Genomic DNA, 15,200 nt, shown 5'->3' on the forward strand with positions numbered 1-15,200 from the left:
GTGTCATTCAAGTTCTCTGTTTCCTTCTTAATCTTCTTTCTGGAAGTTATGTCCAATATTGAAAGCTGTGTATTGAAGTCTCCATCATTATTGTACTACTATCTATTTCTCCTTCAATTCTATCAGTGTTTGCTTTATATATTTAGGTGCCCTGATGTTAGGTGCATCTATATTCATGATTGTTAAATCTTCTTGATTAATTGACCCTTTTATCACTATATAATGTCCATCTTTATCTCTTCTAACAGATTTTATCTTAAAGTCTACTTTGTCTGATATTAAGATTGCCACCCCAGCTCTCTTTTGGGTATTATTTGCATGAAATATTTTTCCATCCTTTCACTTTCAACCTATTTGTGTCCTTGGGTTTAAGGTGTGTCTCTTGTAAACAGCATACAGCATTTAGTTGAATCTTTTTTTTTTTTTAATCCATTCTTCCACTCTCTCCCTTTTGATTGGTGCATTTAGTCATTTACATTTACTGCAATTACTAATAAGAAGTGACTTACTTCTACCATTTTGTTATTTGTTTTTTGTACGTTGTAAGCCTTCTTTGTCTTTGTACTTTACTACTGCTTGCTTTTGTGTTTTGTGGATTTATGGTGGTGAGCCTTTTTGGTTCTCTTCTCTTTTCCTTTTGTGTATTTTTTTTTTTAATTTTCTTAGTGCTTACCATGAACATTACATTTAACAGCTTGTATTTATAACATCTTAGGGTAAATTGGTACCAACTTCACTTCAGTAACATGCAAGAAATTCTATATCTATACCATTTCTCTCCCCCCTTTTGTTATTGTTATCCCTAATTACGTCTTTATATTTCATGTGCCCTGCAGCATAATTTTATCCTTGCTTTTTATATATTTGTTACTTAAAAAATGGAGGATAAAACATTTAGAATTATAAAGCATGAATACCTTATTACTAGCCCTATACTTGTTCATGCATTTCCTTCTATTGGGGATCTTTCTTTTTATGTATGCTTTAAATTACTTTTTAGTGGTCTTTTCCCTTCCATCTACAGAGCTCCTATTAGTATTTTTTGTAGGGCTAGTCTGGTAGATATGAATTCTCTCAGCTTCTGTTTGTCTGGGAATGTTTTAATTTCACCCTCATTCTTGAAGGATAGTTTTGCTGGGTATAGTATTCTTGGTTGACAGTTTTGCTTTTTCTTTCAGCACTTTAAGTATATCATTCCATTGCCTTCTGGCCTCCAATGTTTCTGAGGAGAAATCCACACTTAATCTTATTGGGGATCCTTTGTATGTGACTGTTTGCTTTTCTTTCACTGCTTTCAGGATTCTCTCTTTACTTTTTGAAAGCCTAACTATTATATGCCTTGGTGTAGTCTCTTCGGGTTTTTCCTGCTTGTGGTTCTTTGAGCTTCTTGGATTTGTAGATTCATGTCCTTTGTTAGATTGGGGAAATTTTCTGTTATTCTTTCTTCAAATATTCTGTCTCTCTCTTTCATCTCCTGGAATTCCCATGATGCACATATTAGGTCTCTTGTTGTTCTCCCATTATTCCATTAAACTGTGTTCAGTCTTCTTGAGCCTCCATTCTTATTGCTCTTCAGTGTCTGTAATTTTAACTGTCTTATCATCTGATACACTGATTATTTTTCTGCTGGATTAAATCTGTTGGTAAATCCTTCTATTGTGTTTCTCATTTCAGTTATTGTCCATTTGGTTGCAATATCTCTTTTTTTAGATCCTCATTTTGTTCATTCATTGTTCATGCTTATTGATCCATTAAGTTTTCATTGGCTGATTTTTTGGAAGTAAATCACCAGGCCTTTCTTCCCAGTCTGTCTTCATTTGGGAGCTGCACTGAAACCTATTTATCATAGCAACACGCAAGCCTCCACTGACAGATGGGTGATGGCTGTGCCTGAGGTGCATTGGCCTGGAATCAAACCCAGGTCTCCCACATGGAAGGTGAGAATTCTACCACTGAACCACCACTGCCCCCACTTGCCTGCTAGGTAACTCCAAAATGTTATGTAACCCCTCTCCACCATGAGGTTTTAACCCTCAAAATGAAGGTGGACTTGTTGACTATCTCACAGGGTTGTACACCTCTTTGAGAGCCTCAAAGAAAAGTTTCTAAATAAATAACAAATAGTAACCCTACCCAAGGACCAGGGTTGGAGCTTTCTCTTCCACACTGTCTCCACTGTCCCCCAGCTTACTGGGGCCCCAGGCTGCTGACAAGGAGGTTGTCCATCTGGGGCAATTTGGATGGACTCAGCAGTGTCTCAGGCACTAGGGGGTCTATCTCTGTATGATTCGTGGGCCCACTTCAGCAGCAGCTATGGAATACTCCCTCTTCCCCCAACTCCATGAGAGCAGCTTCCAAGGGAGATGCTCTTCCCTGGCCAGTCAGTGCTCACTAGAATGCTAAGGAGGGGTCTGATGCATTGATGGCTCTCTGGCTACAGCCACTAGTGGGACTCCTCATACCTTCTCTCCACACGGACTCTACCAATTTTGCCTCCTAATTTTCTCCAAAATTATGCCTCCAAGAAGAATGAGGATTGTTGTAGCAGGACTACAAAGAGAGAGGAAAAAAAAAGTAATATTCAGTGTTTTTGGTTTGCAAATTAGGCTCTTAATAATCAAAAGGAAAGTCAACAAACCTCATTCTTCTTGGGGCAAGTGGATGTCTCTGCCTACTAGAGGAAACATCGGGCATTTCAAGAAAGGAAAGCCCAAAGATTACTATTTTCAGAGCTTGCTCCATGCCCATTGCATTCTTTTGCTAAAAATGGGTCACAGGCTACCATATCATGCTGTACCCTGTAAGTCACTGCCTGCTTCTATGACCTGAGAGTCTCAATTCAACCACCCTGAAATAGTCCACTTTCCAAATGTCCCGTGCTTTATCATGCCCCATGTTAATGCCACCTGACAGAAAGACAGAAATGTTAAGTTCTAGTAGGGACGTATTTCTAAGCTAGAAGACTCTGAGTCTTGAGAAAGAGTGATTAAAGGGTAAACCTGATTCTAAGAAATAAGCACATTGATAGGCCAATCAGCAAACATTTATTTAGCACCTACAGTATACACTGTGCAATAGATGACACAAAGAAGAGTAACAAATGCTTCTAAGCTATGTGAATATATTCCATCAGGGAATATACAATAAAACAAAACAAACCCATTGCCATCGAAGAGATTCTGACTCATAGCGAACCTATAGGACAGAGTAGAACTGTCCCATAGGGTTTACAAGGACTGCCTGGTGGATTCGAAATGTTGACCTTTTGCTTAGCAGCCAGACTCTTAACCACTACGCCACCAGGGTTTCCATCAGGGAATATAGATACAAGCAAAAATAAACCAAACACAAAGTGGACCACAGCAAGGGCAATGGTTGTGAGTGTTTCAGGAGTAAAGGGGAGGGAAAAATCAATTTTGACAATCCATAAAAATTTCTTGGAAGATGTGAGAGTTAAGCTAGACCCTAAAAGAGGTGTGGGATGCCGATAGATAAATATGATGGAGAAGGACATCCCAAACTGTAGGAGTAGTTTGAAGAAAGTCATGGAGTTGAGAAAGTGGTTGTCATATTTGAATAATTATGAATTAACCAGTGTAACTATAATATGGGTTGGGGGGCAGGGGAGTGTAGGAACTGTAGCTAGAAAGCTAAGTTGGAAGCATATAGTGGAAAAGACACCAAATGTCAAATTGAGAAGTTTTGTCTTTCTTTACTCTTCATGCACTGGGGAACTATCGAGGGTCTTTGAGTAGGGAAATACTAGAACATATTTGATTTTATAAAAAGAGAACTCTGGAGCCACTGTGATGAAGAGTAGAAAGACAGCAGGACCTGGTGAGACTAATGAGAAATGGAACTAGAGCCAAAGAGGTGGGAACGGCCACGGGGACATGTGGGAGAGACATTTGAGAGGCTGCATTCATTTAAGGATGGTTGGTTACACATTGCAAAGAAAACAGAAGTGAGCAGAGAAACTGGGTTGCTAGCATAAAGCAGACCATGGGATCAGGAGAAAAGACTGACCATGCACCCAGAGGCCAAATGGTGAAAGAAACCCTCTTGGTCATCCAAAGAGGACTTTTCTCCTCCCCAGAATGCCCACAGAGTCCCTGGGTGGTACAAACAGTTAATGCACTGGGCTGCTAACCAAAAGTTTGGAGGTTCGAGCCCACCCAGATGTGCTTCAGAAGAAAGGCTTTGTGATCTGCTTTTGAAAAATCAGCCACTGAAAGCCTTATGGAGCACAGTTTTACTCTGACACATGTGGGGTTGCCATGAGTCAGAACTGATTCAACGACAACTAGTTTAGAATGCCCACAGAGATTGCAAGTGACCATCAGCTTTGTCTGCATGGGGCATCAAAATCCAAGATTCCCAGACAAGTATTTTCAGCCTGGCAGCTTCAGAAGTCCTGAAGAAATTTTAAAGCAAGTCCCAGGCACCTTCCCAGAAGATTCCAACCCAGTAGGTCTGAGTTAGGGAATCCCTGGTGACTCAAAGGGTTAAGCACTGGACCACTAGCCGAAAAGCTGGCAGTTCAAACCCACCCAGAGGCAATTTGGAAGACAGACCTGGTGACCCGATTCCAAAAGTCACAGCCTTGAAAACCCTCTGGAGCACAGTTCTTCTCTGACACGGGGGGTCGCCATGAGCTGGAATCGACTTGATGGCAACTAATAACAACAACAGATCTGAGATAGGACCCAAGCATCTGTATTTGTAATGCTCCTCCAGGAAATTCTGATGCACAAGTGGATTTGGGATCTACTGTGGGACTTTATTTGTGTGCTGCAAAACACTGTATAGAAAACATGGGTTCAACACTCATGCCTCTGGATCAGCAGCCAAAGAAGGGAGTTACCATACTGGCTAGTGTGATTGATCCTGATTACCAAGGGGAAATCAGATTGGTGTTGCATAATGGAGGTAAAAAAGAGTATGTCTGGAACACAGGAGATCCCTCAGGGCATCTCTTAGTTCTGCCATGCCCTGTGATTAAAGTCAATGGAAAACTACAGCAATTCAATTCCGACATGACTACTAATAGCCCAGACCCTTCAGGAATAAAAGGTTTGGGTCATTCAACCAGGCAAAGAACCACAACCAGCTGAGGTGCTTGCTGAGGGTAAAGGGAATACGGAATGAGTGGTGCAAGAAGGTAGTTCTAAATACCAGTTACAACCACGTGACCAGTTGCAGAAACAAGGACTGTCATTGTTATCAGTATTTCTTCCTTGATTTATTATATGTGTATGTGTGTGTGTATATATATCTATATACAAATATATAAAATATTTTTGTTTTCTTCCCTCCCTTATCCCATCACTTATAAAATTTAAGATGTAAATGAAAATTAGTGTTGTCTGCAGGTGGGAGCATGCTTCCCTTTGGAACTAAGGCCTCTAGACCTATAGAGCATAGGGTCACAAGGACAGGATGCAAAAATTTTGCAAGTGGATCACAAAGGGTAATAGTGAGTGGTCCCACTCCCATTTCCAGCCCTTGATTCCTGGACCCATGAATTCTGGCTATGGGAGAAACAGCACCATATATTGGATGCTGGTTTAGAGCATATACAGCCTCCTGGAGAATATTGCCCCAACCCTGCAAAGTATTGGCACCTAGCTGGCACCGTAATTGTTCTTTAGAAGGCCATTCCATCATTCTGTCAAGCCATCTGCTTCAGGATGATGGGGAACATGGTAAGACTAGTGAGTTCCATGAACATGTGCCCATTGCTGCACTTCATTTGCTGTGAAGTGAGTCCCTTAATCCAAGGCAAGGCTGTGTGGGATGCCATGATGGTGGATAAGGCATTCTGTGAGTCCACGGATGGTAGTTTTGGCAGAAGCATTGCATGCAGGGGGGGGGAAATCCACTTCCAGAGTAAATGTCTATCCCAGAAAGAACAAAACGCTGCCCTTTCCATGATGGAAGCCGTCCAATGTACTCAATCTGCTACCAGGTTGCTGGTTGATCCCCTTGAGGGATGGTGCCATATTGGAGACACAGTGCTGGTCTCTTCTGCGGGCAGGTTGGGCACTCAGCAGTGGCTGTAGCCAAGTTGGCCTTGGGGAGTGGAAGTCCATGTTGCTGAGCCTATGCATAGCCTCCATCCCTGCCACCATGACCACTTTGTTCATGAGCTTATTGGGCAATGACGGGAGAGGCTGGGGACAGAGGATGACTGGTTTCCACAGAACACATCATCCTATCCACTTGATTGTTAAAATCCTCCCCTGCTGAGGTCACCCTTTGGTGAGCATTCACATGAGACATAAATATCTTCACTTCTTTGGCCCATTTTAGTACTCTTGCTAGTGAACAGTATGATGATTTGGAGATCTTAAGTTTTGATCTCCAACAAAGTGTCTCAAGCACAATGACCTTCATTGAATTTCTGACTTTATCCTCTGTCCTCAACTCTGATCCTCAGCAAACACATCAGGAAATGGGAGAGGCTGGCTACTTAAAGAGGTCCCCCAAACTTCCCCAAAGGACAACACACACACACACACACACACACATTATCGTTTTCACTCTTGTCCTTAGTTGAAAAGAAAGACAGCTCGGCTGTGTCACAGGGACACCATGAGAGCATCTGATGGCAGGGTGCTTTGAGTCTTTAGGAAACAGGCTACATAATAATACTCCATTTTCTGCCAGTCTTGTACAACATTCATAGCACTTTTACTTCTAGTATCACTTTTATTTCTCAGAATAATCATACAGTACATAGGTAAGCAGGTATTAAATACTTCCCGTCAACACACTGGGAACACTGATTAGGTAACTCGTCTGAGGTCAGACAACCAGAGCTGGTCCTGAGTTCCCAGTCTTCCTGAGCAACCACATCCAGTTTGCTTCTATGCCATAATGGAGAAAGGTAATATAAAAGGATTTTTCTCTCCTTGTAAAAGAGGAAAAAGGGGGGGTGGGGACTATTTAAACACACCTCACTCATACTGCCATCACTGCATTGTTTTTCATGTTGAAACACCCTGTTGGTTTTTAAATCCTTTTAAACCTACCCAGCACCTGTATGGCCTAGATCCAAGCATTATTACGGAATCCGTTGCTCTATTTAGCCACACAGGAGTTTCTATGATGGTTACTGGCCGTTGGTTTAGTTGAAAATTTCAGAACTTTAAAAAGTTTTCTTCTTCCGTGGAAGATAGAAGCATGAAATGCTCAGACCTGACTTTTTTTTTTTTTTAAATTATGCAGAGATGTTTTCACCCGTTTAGTTTTCCTGCTGGATAAAATAGTACCATGGCACAACCCTGTATTGTTCCTCTGCAAAGATTCCTTCTGAACTATTGACTAAAAGACAGAGCAGGGGAAGGGGTGCTTGGCATATTCCCCACTTTCATGGAGAGGGACAGGGAAGAGGGGTCTCTGTCAGCAGCTTAGGGTATGTGACATGAGCTCTCTTCGAGGCAAAACTTGAGGCCAAAAACATAGTGAGAACTTCCCATCAAATTCATTATAACAAAGCATAATGTGAGCTCACTGGGCATAAAAATAGGCTGAGGGAAAGTGACTCCCACATAAGACCTAATTAAATACTTTGATGTCAGAAAACAGAGCAGGGAGTGTGGAAAATTAAATCAGACCAGTTTGCAGGACCTAAATTCAAATGGAAAGAAGAAATATTATTTCTCTCTCTCTCTCTCCTGCTGCCTCTTTCCTTTTCTTCCTTTGCCATGAAGCGAGAATAAGATTCAGAAACAATGGGTTGTAAATTCTTCAGCCAATTAGTCCAGTGACTTACTACTGTTTATAATGCACAGAATGTCACAGGCTGTTTTGCAGCCACCCCAAGTTGGTTTGTTAATAACAGGAAGCTAGCACTTCTCAGTACAGTGGATCAGCTACACGTGAAAATAAATGCAAAAAACCTGGAGGGGAATAGCAGCAGACCGAGAGTAGCCTTGATTTAATTTAACATTTGGGGGTCCACACACAAATGAGCATTTTAGTAGGCTTCATGGTGGAAGTTGCTGTCATTTGTAAAATATTCTGGCCAATTAGCTAATAGTGTGCTTGAATTTCTCCTGTTTTGATACAGTAATACTAAGTACATTGTGAAGCCCAATTATACAAATCATCCCCATATGCCATACCAGTCTTTCTTTATGAACTGTGTTTATAAATCCTGTGTGAGGAAATGTGTACTTCAGCAATTTAGACCATGTGTAAAAACATAGCCAATGGGATTGTCAAGAAAACAAGTTCCAGCCTAGGAAATCCTAATGTGTTCCGCTGAAATAACAGGAGGGTGCCAGGGAGTGCAATGCTTTGCTTAAATACATATTGCTTTATAGTGTTTAACCTATTTAGGGGCTTCCACTTCCTTTTCTGTTATTTTGTTCTTCTTTTCTTTTAGGATCCAGCGTTGGAGTTTTTAAGAAAATTTGGGATTGGTCTTCTCTCGGGGACAATAGCCTCAGTTATTAACATCCCTTTTGATGTTGCCAAAAGTAGGATTCAAGGCCCTCAGCCAGTTCCTGGACAGATCAAGTACAGAACCTGTTTTAAAACAATAGCAACAGTCTACCAGGAAGAAGGGTAACACATTCTTATTTAATAAATATGCAAGGCTCAGGTATTGTTAAAACCATACTGTACTTCATTTTGATGAGCGCCATTAAGCCGTACTATGTTGGGTGTGGGTCTAAGAAGCTCTGAGGAATGTATGATAAACACAGTAATGAGATGTTGACAAAACTAGGAGCCACGATCATACAATAAGCTGCATATTTGCCTTAGAATACTAAGGTGAACATTTTACTTGTCAGTTTTCATAACATGCTATTGCATATTATATGCCTTATTAATATATGGGCTAGCTGGAGAATAATTATCTTCTGACTTTAAAGCTAATCAAAATATCATCTAATTATGTTCTCCTGGGAATATTAAATATGAGAGTTCTGTGGAAATAGCTTTTTTCCCTTTAATTTAAAGTATGTGCCTTTTTTCTGATAGTCTTTTTTTTCAGTCTCTTTGTTTCTTCATCCCTCCTCACCCATGTCTGATTCACAAGTAAACAAGTAATATTTTATTATTTTGATCTAAACTGCATCATATTTCCTAATGTGAAGATTGAGTTTGTGGTCTTTTAAATTCAATTACCAAAGTCACTTTGTCCATATACACAGCTGTCTTGAAAGTCAGACCTGTCTTGAAAGCAAAAACCATCTCCCTGATGAAAGTCTTGTTTCTGATTGGACAAGATCAGCATAGCTTGGGTAATAAAGAATTGATTAACTCTTTCCCCTCATCCAATTTGCTGCAGAGAATACTAAGCCAAATACCATCTGGTTTGGGATGTGTGTAATTTCAAATAATTTTTTTTTTTAAATGTTGGGCCAACATCTCAATAAAGCTGAGGTACAGCTCCATTTTCTTTTCAGAATAAGAACGTTGCTCTTTCCCTTCTGGTTATAGGTTTTTAGCTTTGTACAAAGGTCTGATTCCCAAGATTATGAGACTTGGACCAGGTATGATGTTTTTATTGTTTATATCCTTCCTTTTTCTTTGTTCTAGTACCTCTTCTTTTCTTATTTGTGTCTATCAGCAACACAATAAAAGTTTACCACACTGTGAAAGACAGAAACCTTGATGATATAGAGTTGTCTAGAATATTCAAGATACTGAAGGCATCCATTGGAAATGTTCTACCTTTGTTTATAAATTGCTGTTTATGACCTTGCTGGAGGCTGACAGAAGCCAAATACTGGCTTAAGTCAATAGAAAAGGACCCACAGCCAGCTGGAGTTTGAGGGAACACTGGGATACGCAGTGGCGTCTTGCTTAAGGGGAGGGACCAGCCCAACAAAACTTTTCCTTGTGCTCCTAGTTCATTGTTGCTCCTGCCTAACTTCACTGCAAAAGGAGAAGAGGAGGGCAACTCGCTTCCATGAACAGCAAGAGCCACTTGTCTTCACAGTCACTTCTGGAGAGTGGTGAAGCCACAGCCTGGCCCTTACCTTTCCTGGCCTCTGTCAGCATGACTGTGGAGGCTCCCGGCTCAGGCCCTCACCTCAAGATGCTAGCCCACAAAAAACCGGCTGCCATTCCCACAGGGAGAGTCAGCTGCTTCTCTGTAAACAGATAAGAAAATAACTGCTGCAGACTCAACCGCCTGGGCAAATATTCTTGGATTATAGCAGCCTGGTGAATAAGTACAAAAGTATGCACTAGACCACACATTTTGTTTTTTTGTTTTTTTTTTAACCAGGCCACACTCACCTACTTAGATATCCTGGTGAGTTTCCCTAGAACCTTCTCCCACTCCTGTCCTCTCTCTCTCCCATTCGTCCCATTCTCTCATTGTCCAACATCCTCCTCCCCTACCACACTCACACACATGCAAATTTATCTTTAGATCTCAGCCCAATGAACCAGCATTTCTACCAACCTGAGAAATAGAACAGTCTGTAAACTGAAGCTGGTGAACAGTTCACACTTTCATGTATTTAGAAAACACTTCCACAATTCCCCACCCACCTGTCCTAACATTTCTAGGCATTGAAGCATGGATTTCATTTCATATTTGAGATTCAAACCTGCCTTCTGTTAGTCATTGGCCTGTGTGTAAAAACTAACCCAATAATAAAAAATGCTAAGAATTTTGTGCGTCTCGGCAAATACATGGCATTTTTCCTTCACCACACAGTACAAACCTACTAGTAGACTAGTATTAGAGAAAATCACAGAACTGGCCCTAAACCAGCTTTCTCAGAAGGAGATGGGCCCAGAAGGGGTGGTAACCAGGGAAAGTTTAGCTAAAATGCCAATTGACTGGAACCTTAATCCAAAACTCTTAAATAATCTGACCCCAAGTATTGTTAGAGGCTTGCAAATGTTTGGTTCGCTTTTTAAATGTTTTTGCATGAGGTGTTCTGAATTGCTGTGGTGCTAAATCCAATGAAAAGTGTTGTTGTGAACTTACTGACCAGGTTAAACCAAACTGGAAAGCTCATTCAAGAACCTTATTCCAAACATGCAAGTCCCAGCATCTTCAATGGAAAGAAAGGTAGAAAGGCAAGACTTTTGAGTTCAGGGTAAAATTAAAAAAAAAAAAAAAAAGGCAGTAAAAAAGAAAAGAAAGGTAAACCTGAAATTTTCATTCTTCGTTCTGGAGAAGCATTTAATCTAACGCCCCCTTATTTTTTAACAGCCTAGCAGCTCTATGTGGCTAATGATCAGGTACCTCCCACAAGAAGAGAATCTTGATATCTGCGGTTTAAACTTCTAGAATCACTTGGCTGGAAACGAATCCAATTGTGCATGTTCTTGTCTTACATTGTGAGCAGTTACTAACAGTAAACATAGCTATTACATACATATTAACAGCCCTCTGTAGTGTGTCCTTTTGTGTTTGCCAGAGCTCGAGGACGGGTACGGCAGCTGAGAGGAGTCTAATAAAACAGTGTCTTCATGAGTGAAAAATGAAAATTAAAGGCAGATAATTATCTTAGGTATATGGTTACACAAACATGTGCAGCCTGTAGATTAAAAAAAAAGGAGAAGCATATGGCAGCGGGTACAAAATAACTAAGATCAAAACCAAGGTCTGTTTCTTTCTGTCTGAAGTCAGCCTTCTATTCATGCAGCCAAGTCTTCTCTAAGTCATGTTCAGGATATTTGTCCACATTTTGATTTTGTAATATTTTCACGGAGTTACACATGAAAGGATAGAGATTATCCTAAAAGGCACAAGGCAAGTGCTATCACTGCATTCGATAGAACACAGAATCATCCACATACAAGTGTTTCTCCCAGTGGCTATTCAGTAGGCTCAGCGCCTATTTTCCTGTATCATATTCCTGTTGACATTATACAGCAAGCCTCTTTGCAGCGTTACATAACTCTTCTCTTTCAAGACAAATAACAGTCTCATGCCACCCAACTCCCATTACCAAATTTTCAAGTTCAGTCCATATAGACTGAGGCAGAGAAATGAATGAAAGCCAGCTTTCAGCCTTCTTCTAAGTTTTGTAGTACAATTTAAAAAAAAAAAAGAATTCAGAAGCTATTTTTCACATTGCAATCCAGTTTAAAAGCTGTAAGACAAAACCACACTCATCCGTCAAACACCCTTTTAGAGATTGCTTTCTTGAATGCAATTAAGACTAATTATGGACTGAAAATGCTCCTTGTGGACTGAAAAAGATAAATCTTTGCCTACGTATGAAAAAATCTGAATATTTCTGTTCATAAGAAAGCCACGTGCCCTTACATCACTAAATATGTCTATATTTATTTACCTTAAAAAATTAAAAATGCCTGAAAAAAGAATCTGATAAGAAATGATAAAAGTTACAGAAACCTCTGGAGAAAAATGTATTTGAAGAATCAAGATGGTCTTGATTTTACCCTAAGAATTTTCCACAATAGTTTATATATATATATACGAGTTGGAGAAATGTTGATTAGGTAGTCTGCATTGGGCTTCATGAATTCAAAAGTCCAGTGGGAAAGATGTCGATATTTCACAAGATTTATGACATCCAGTCCTTTTCTTTTCTAGGTGGTGCGGTGATGCTGCTGGTTTATGAATATGCCTATTCATGGCTTCAGAAGAACTGGTGATTGCCTATGAAGTGTTTTTCCTTCTTGAAATAATGGGTATTTGCTAAGCAGCACCATGAAGAGGAAAGAATATTGATCAGCCAAGCTGGACATGCAATTATAAAGGAGAAAACAGTTTAGGTGAAGAACTAAACATATTTTGATACTTAAAAAAAATCTTTAGACACATTAAGACTGTAGTTTTGGCTATATACATAAAACAGAGAGAATAAAAATAATACAAAGCAATGAGGTATATAAATTGAATATAGAAATCAGATGTATTTAATAACAGCAATATTTAAGTTTTGTCAAACATGTTCCTCTTACATTGCTTCACAATGAAAATTCATTGTATTGATAATTATTGTCTCCTAAGAAGTCAAGAAATGTTTAAATTCTTGAAAATAAATTATTGTGTGGCCAGTTTTTTAAGAATTACTCAAAGAAAGACTGGTTGAAAAAAATTTAAACACTTTTCATAAGGAATTAAATTTGTCCATAAATAATACTGAAGCAGCACAAGGAAAATGTTTTTAAAGTACACTAAAATGGCCTTTTAAAAAATTTTTTTTTAGTACAATGTTAGAAATGTAAATCTGTTGGTTTTCTTCAGTAGTAAGACATATCTCAGCTATATTTTCCCAAATCTATTTTACATTTGAAACTGTTGTTTAAAGAAATTCTCATTTGCAAACCATGATATGTGAAGTCTTTTTTTTTTTTTAACAAATATAAAGCATGAAATTATATTAAACTACTTTCCTTCACATAGTCCTCTTTGAAGACAAGTTTTATTGCTAAAATTTCTTCACGTTAAATCACAAATTGGAATCACTCCTTGGGCCTATCTGTGCTGTCTGTATTTGCATCAAATATCTTTGTTCAGAACCCTTACCGACATCATTCTTAAGAAGAATATGTAGAGTAAAACTACATTTCCAAGTTATTAGTTTTAAGTGACAGCTCAGGTGTGAAGTCTGCTATCTACAATGTTAAATTATGTGTTATGAAGGAGAAAATGTTTTAAAATAGAGGTACATTCTTAGCATTTCCCAGGATTCCTGTGTTAACATGCACTCCAAAAAATATCGTCTTGGTCTTGATAGAACCACACAATTTTATATCTGTGTCCTGAAATGATGCTACTTGAGTAGCTAAAGTCAACAAAAATATCTGCTTATTGTAGATGGCACCTGTTCTTAACTACCACTATAGAATATTTCTACTATGTAGATATTTCACTAAAGTATTTTGAAAATAAAAAGTAAAAGATAACATGGTAATTATTACTTTTTATTAATTTAGAGCATTCAAAGTATAAAAATAAAAGGCTTTTTGACATACTGTATATACATACACAGCCTTCTGTTGTACATCCTTTCCAACGTGTTTTTTAATTTATATTTCAGCCCAATATTCAATAAAAGGGTTATTAAAAGCAGAAAAATTAAGAAGAAGAAGGAAAAAAAAAAAGAACGTATGTCTGTTGCACAACTGCATTCTCTCCTTGCAGGTAATAGTACTCCTGCGTGCTGTGAGAAAGCATACTGCCTTCACAGAGGCCATGAAATTGAACCTTTAACCTCTCCATGTGGATGGGATAGAAAAGGATCTCTGAAGAGTGCATTTGCCAGTTTAAAAACAACACTGTTACCCTCTGAGAAACAGAGGAGATATGTCAACATTAACCAACAATAATAACTTTTTTAAATTAAACAATCCCAACCCAATATCCCGTCCCATTTTCCATCTCCTATGTTTTAACGTGGCTTTAAATAATAATTCGCTTTGAATAGCAAATTGTATTGGGGATTTCTGTTGCCTTTTTAAACTTAACTCCGTGTGAACTCATTGTTGATAAGACCTGGGGAGGGGGTGAGAAAAAAGAAAACCTTGGTACCATCAATATCAGATTTTTTAAAATACAAGAACCAGGAAAAATATTATAAATAGCATAATAAGAGATTTCTTAACTTAGATAAAGAGAGTAACACTTAGTTGTGTTTCTGCACAAATAACTGATTTTTTTAAAGACTCTTATAGCCACCTAAAAACATTTGACAAGGAATAATTCTGTACCTTATGTCAGTTTTTCTGGACAGCAGGAGAGTCCCTGTACGGTGTGGTTTTAAAGTTTCCACCAAAATATTGGACTGGTACTTTTGTTCCATTCGGTTTATAGTCTATTTTCTCACCAGACTGGGAACTCCAGATGTCAATGGGAGTTTTACAAGATCAAAGGAAGACTATGGCCCTGAGAGTTCATCTGCTCCTTCTGCTTATTCTTCTCCTGAAGTTATAATCCTCTGTTTGTAGCAATGAATTTCGGTTGCTTTAGAAATAAATGCAGTTCAAAGCTCTCTGTAAGATATCTGCTGCTTGGAAAAATCATTTCCTTGAACGTAACTTGTGTGTCAGAAATCTACTTACCGTGTATATCCTAGTGATTTGAAAAACCTAGCTAATCTAGCCATCTGAGTTTGAAATAAAGCCATGAAACTGATGTGGCAGAACTGGATTGCCATGTAGGCTGTGCACAGCACAGACAGGAAGAAATCAAAATCGCCCCACGAATGCATCTTCAACATCCATACCTAGTGATGTGCCCTTTT

General features: G+C 39.0%; 1 protein-coding gene across 1 annotated transcript in view; it reads left to right on the top strand.

Annotated features, from left to right (window-relative positions):
* SLC25A21 (solute carrier family 25 member 21) overlaps positions 1-12,706 on the top strand; it is a 384,144-nt gene extending 371,438 nt beyond the window's left edge. Inside the window, exons 9-11 of the mRNA XM_023731445.1 lie at positions 8,393-8,574; positions 9,457-9,509; positions 12,545-12,706. Of these exons, the coding sequence (XP_023587213.1) occupies positions 8,393-8,574; positions 9,457-9,509; positions 12,545-12,606 (297 nt within the window). The 3' untranslated portion in view covers positions 12,607-12,706. The remainder of the gene's footprint in view (positions 1-8,392; positions 8,575-9,456; positions 9,510-12,544) is intronic.
* Positions 12,707-15,200: the final 2,494 nt, after the last annotated feature.

This window comes from Trichechus manatus, unplaced genomic scaffold (genome assembly GCF_000243295.1).
Source record: "Trichechus manatus latirostris isolate Lorelei unplaced genomic scaffold, TriManLat1.0 scaffold00043, whole genome shotgun sequence".
NCBI classification, from domain to species: domain Eukaryota; kingdom Metazoa; phylum Chordata; class Mammalia; order Sirenia; family Trichechidae; genus Trichechus; species Trichechus manatus.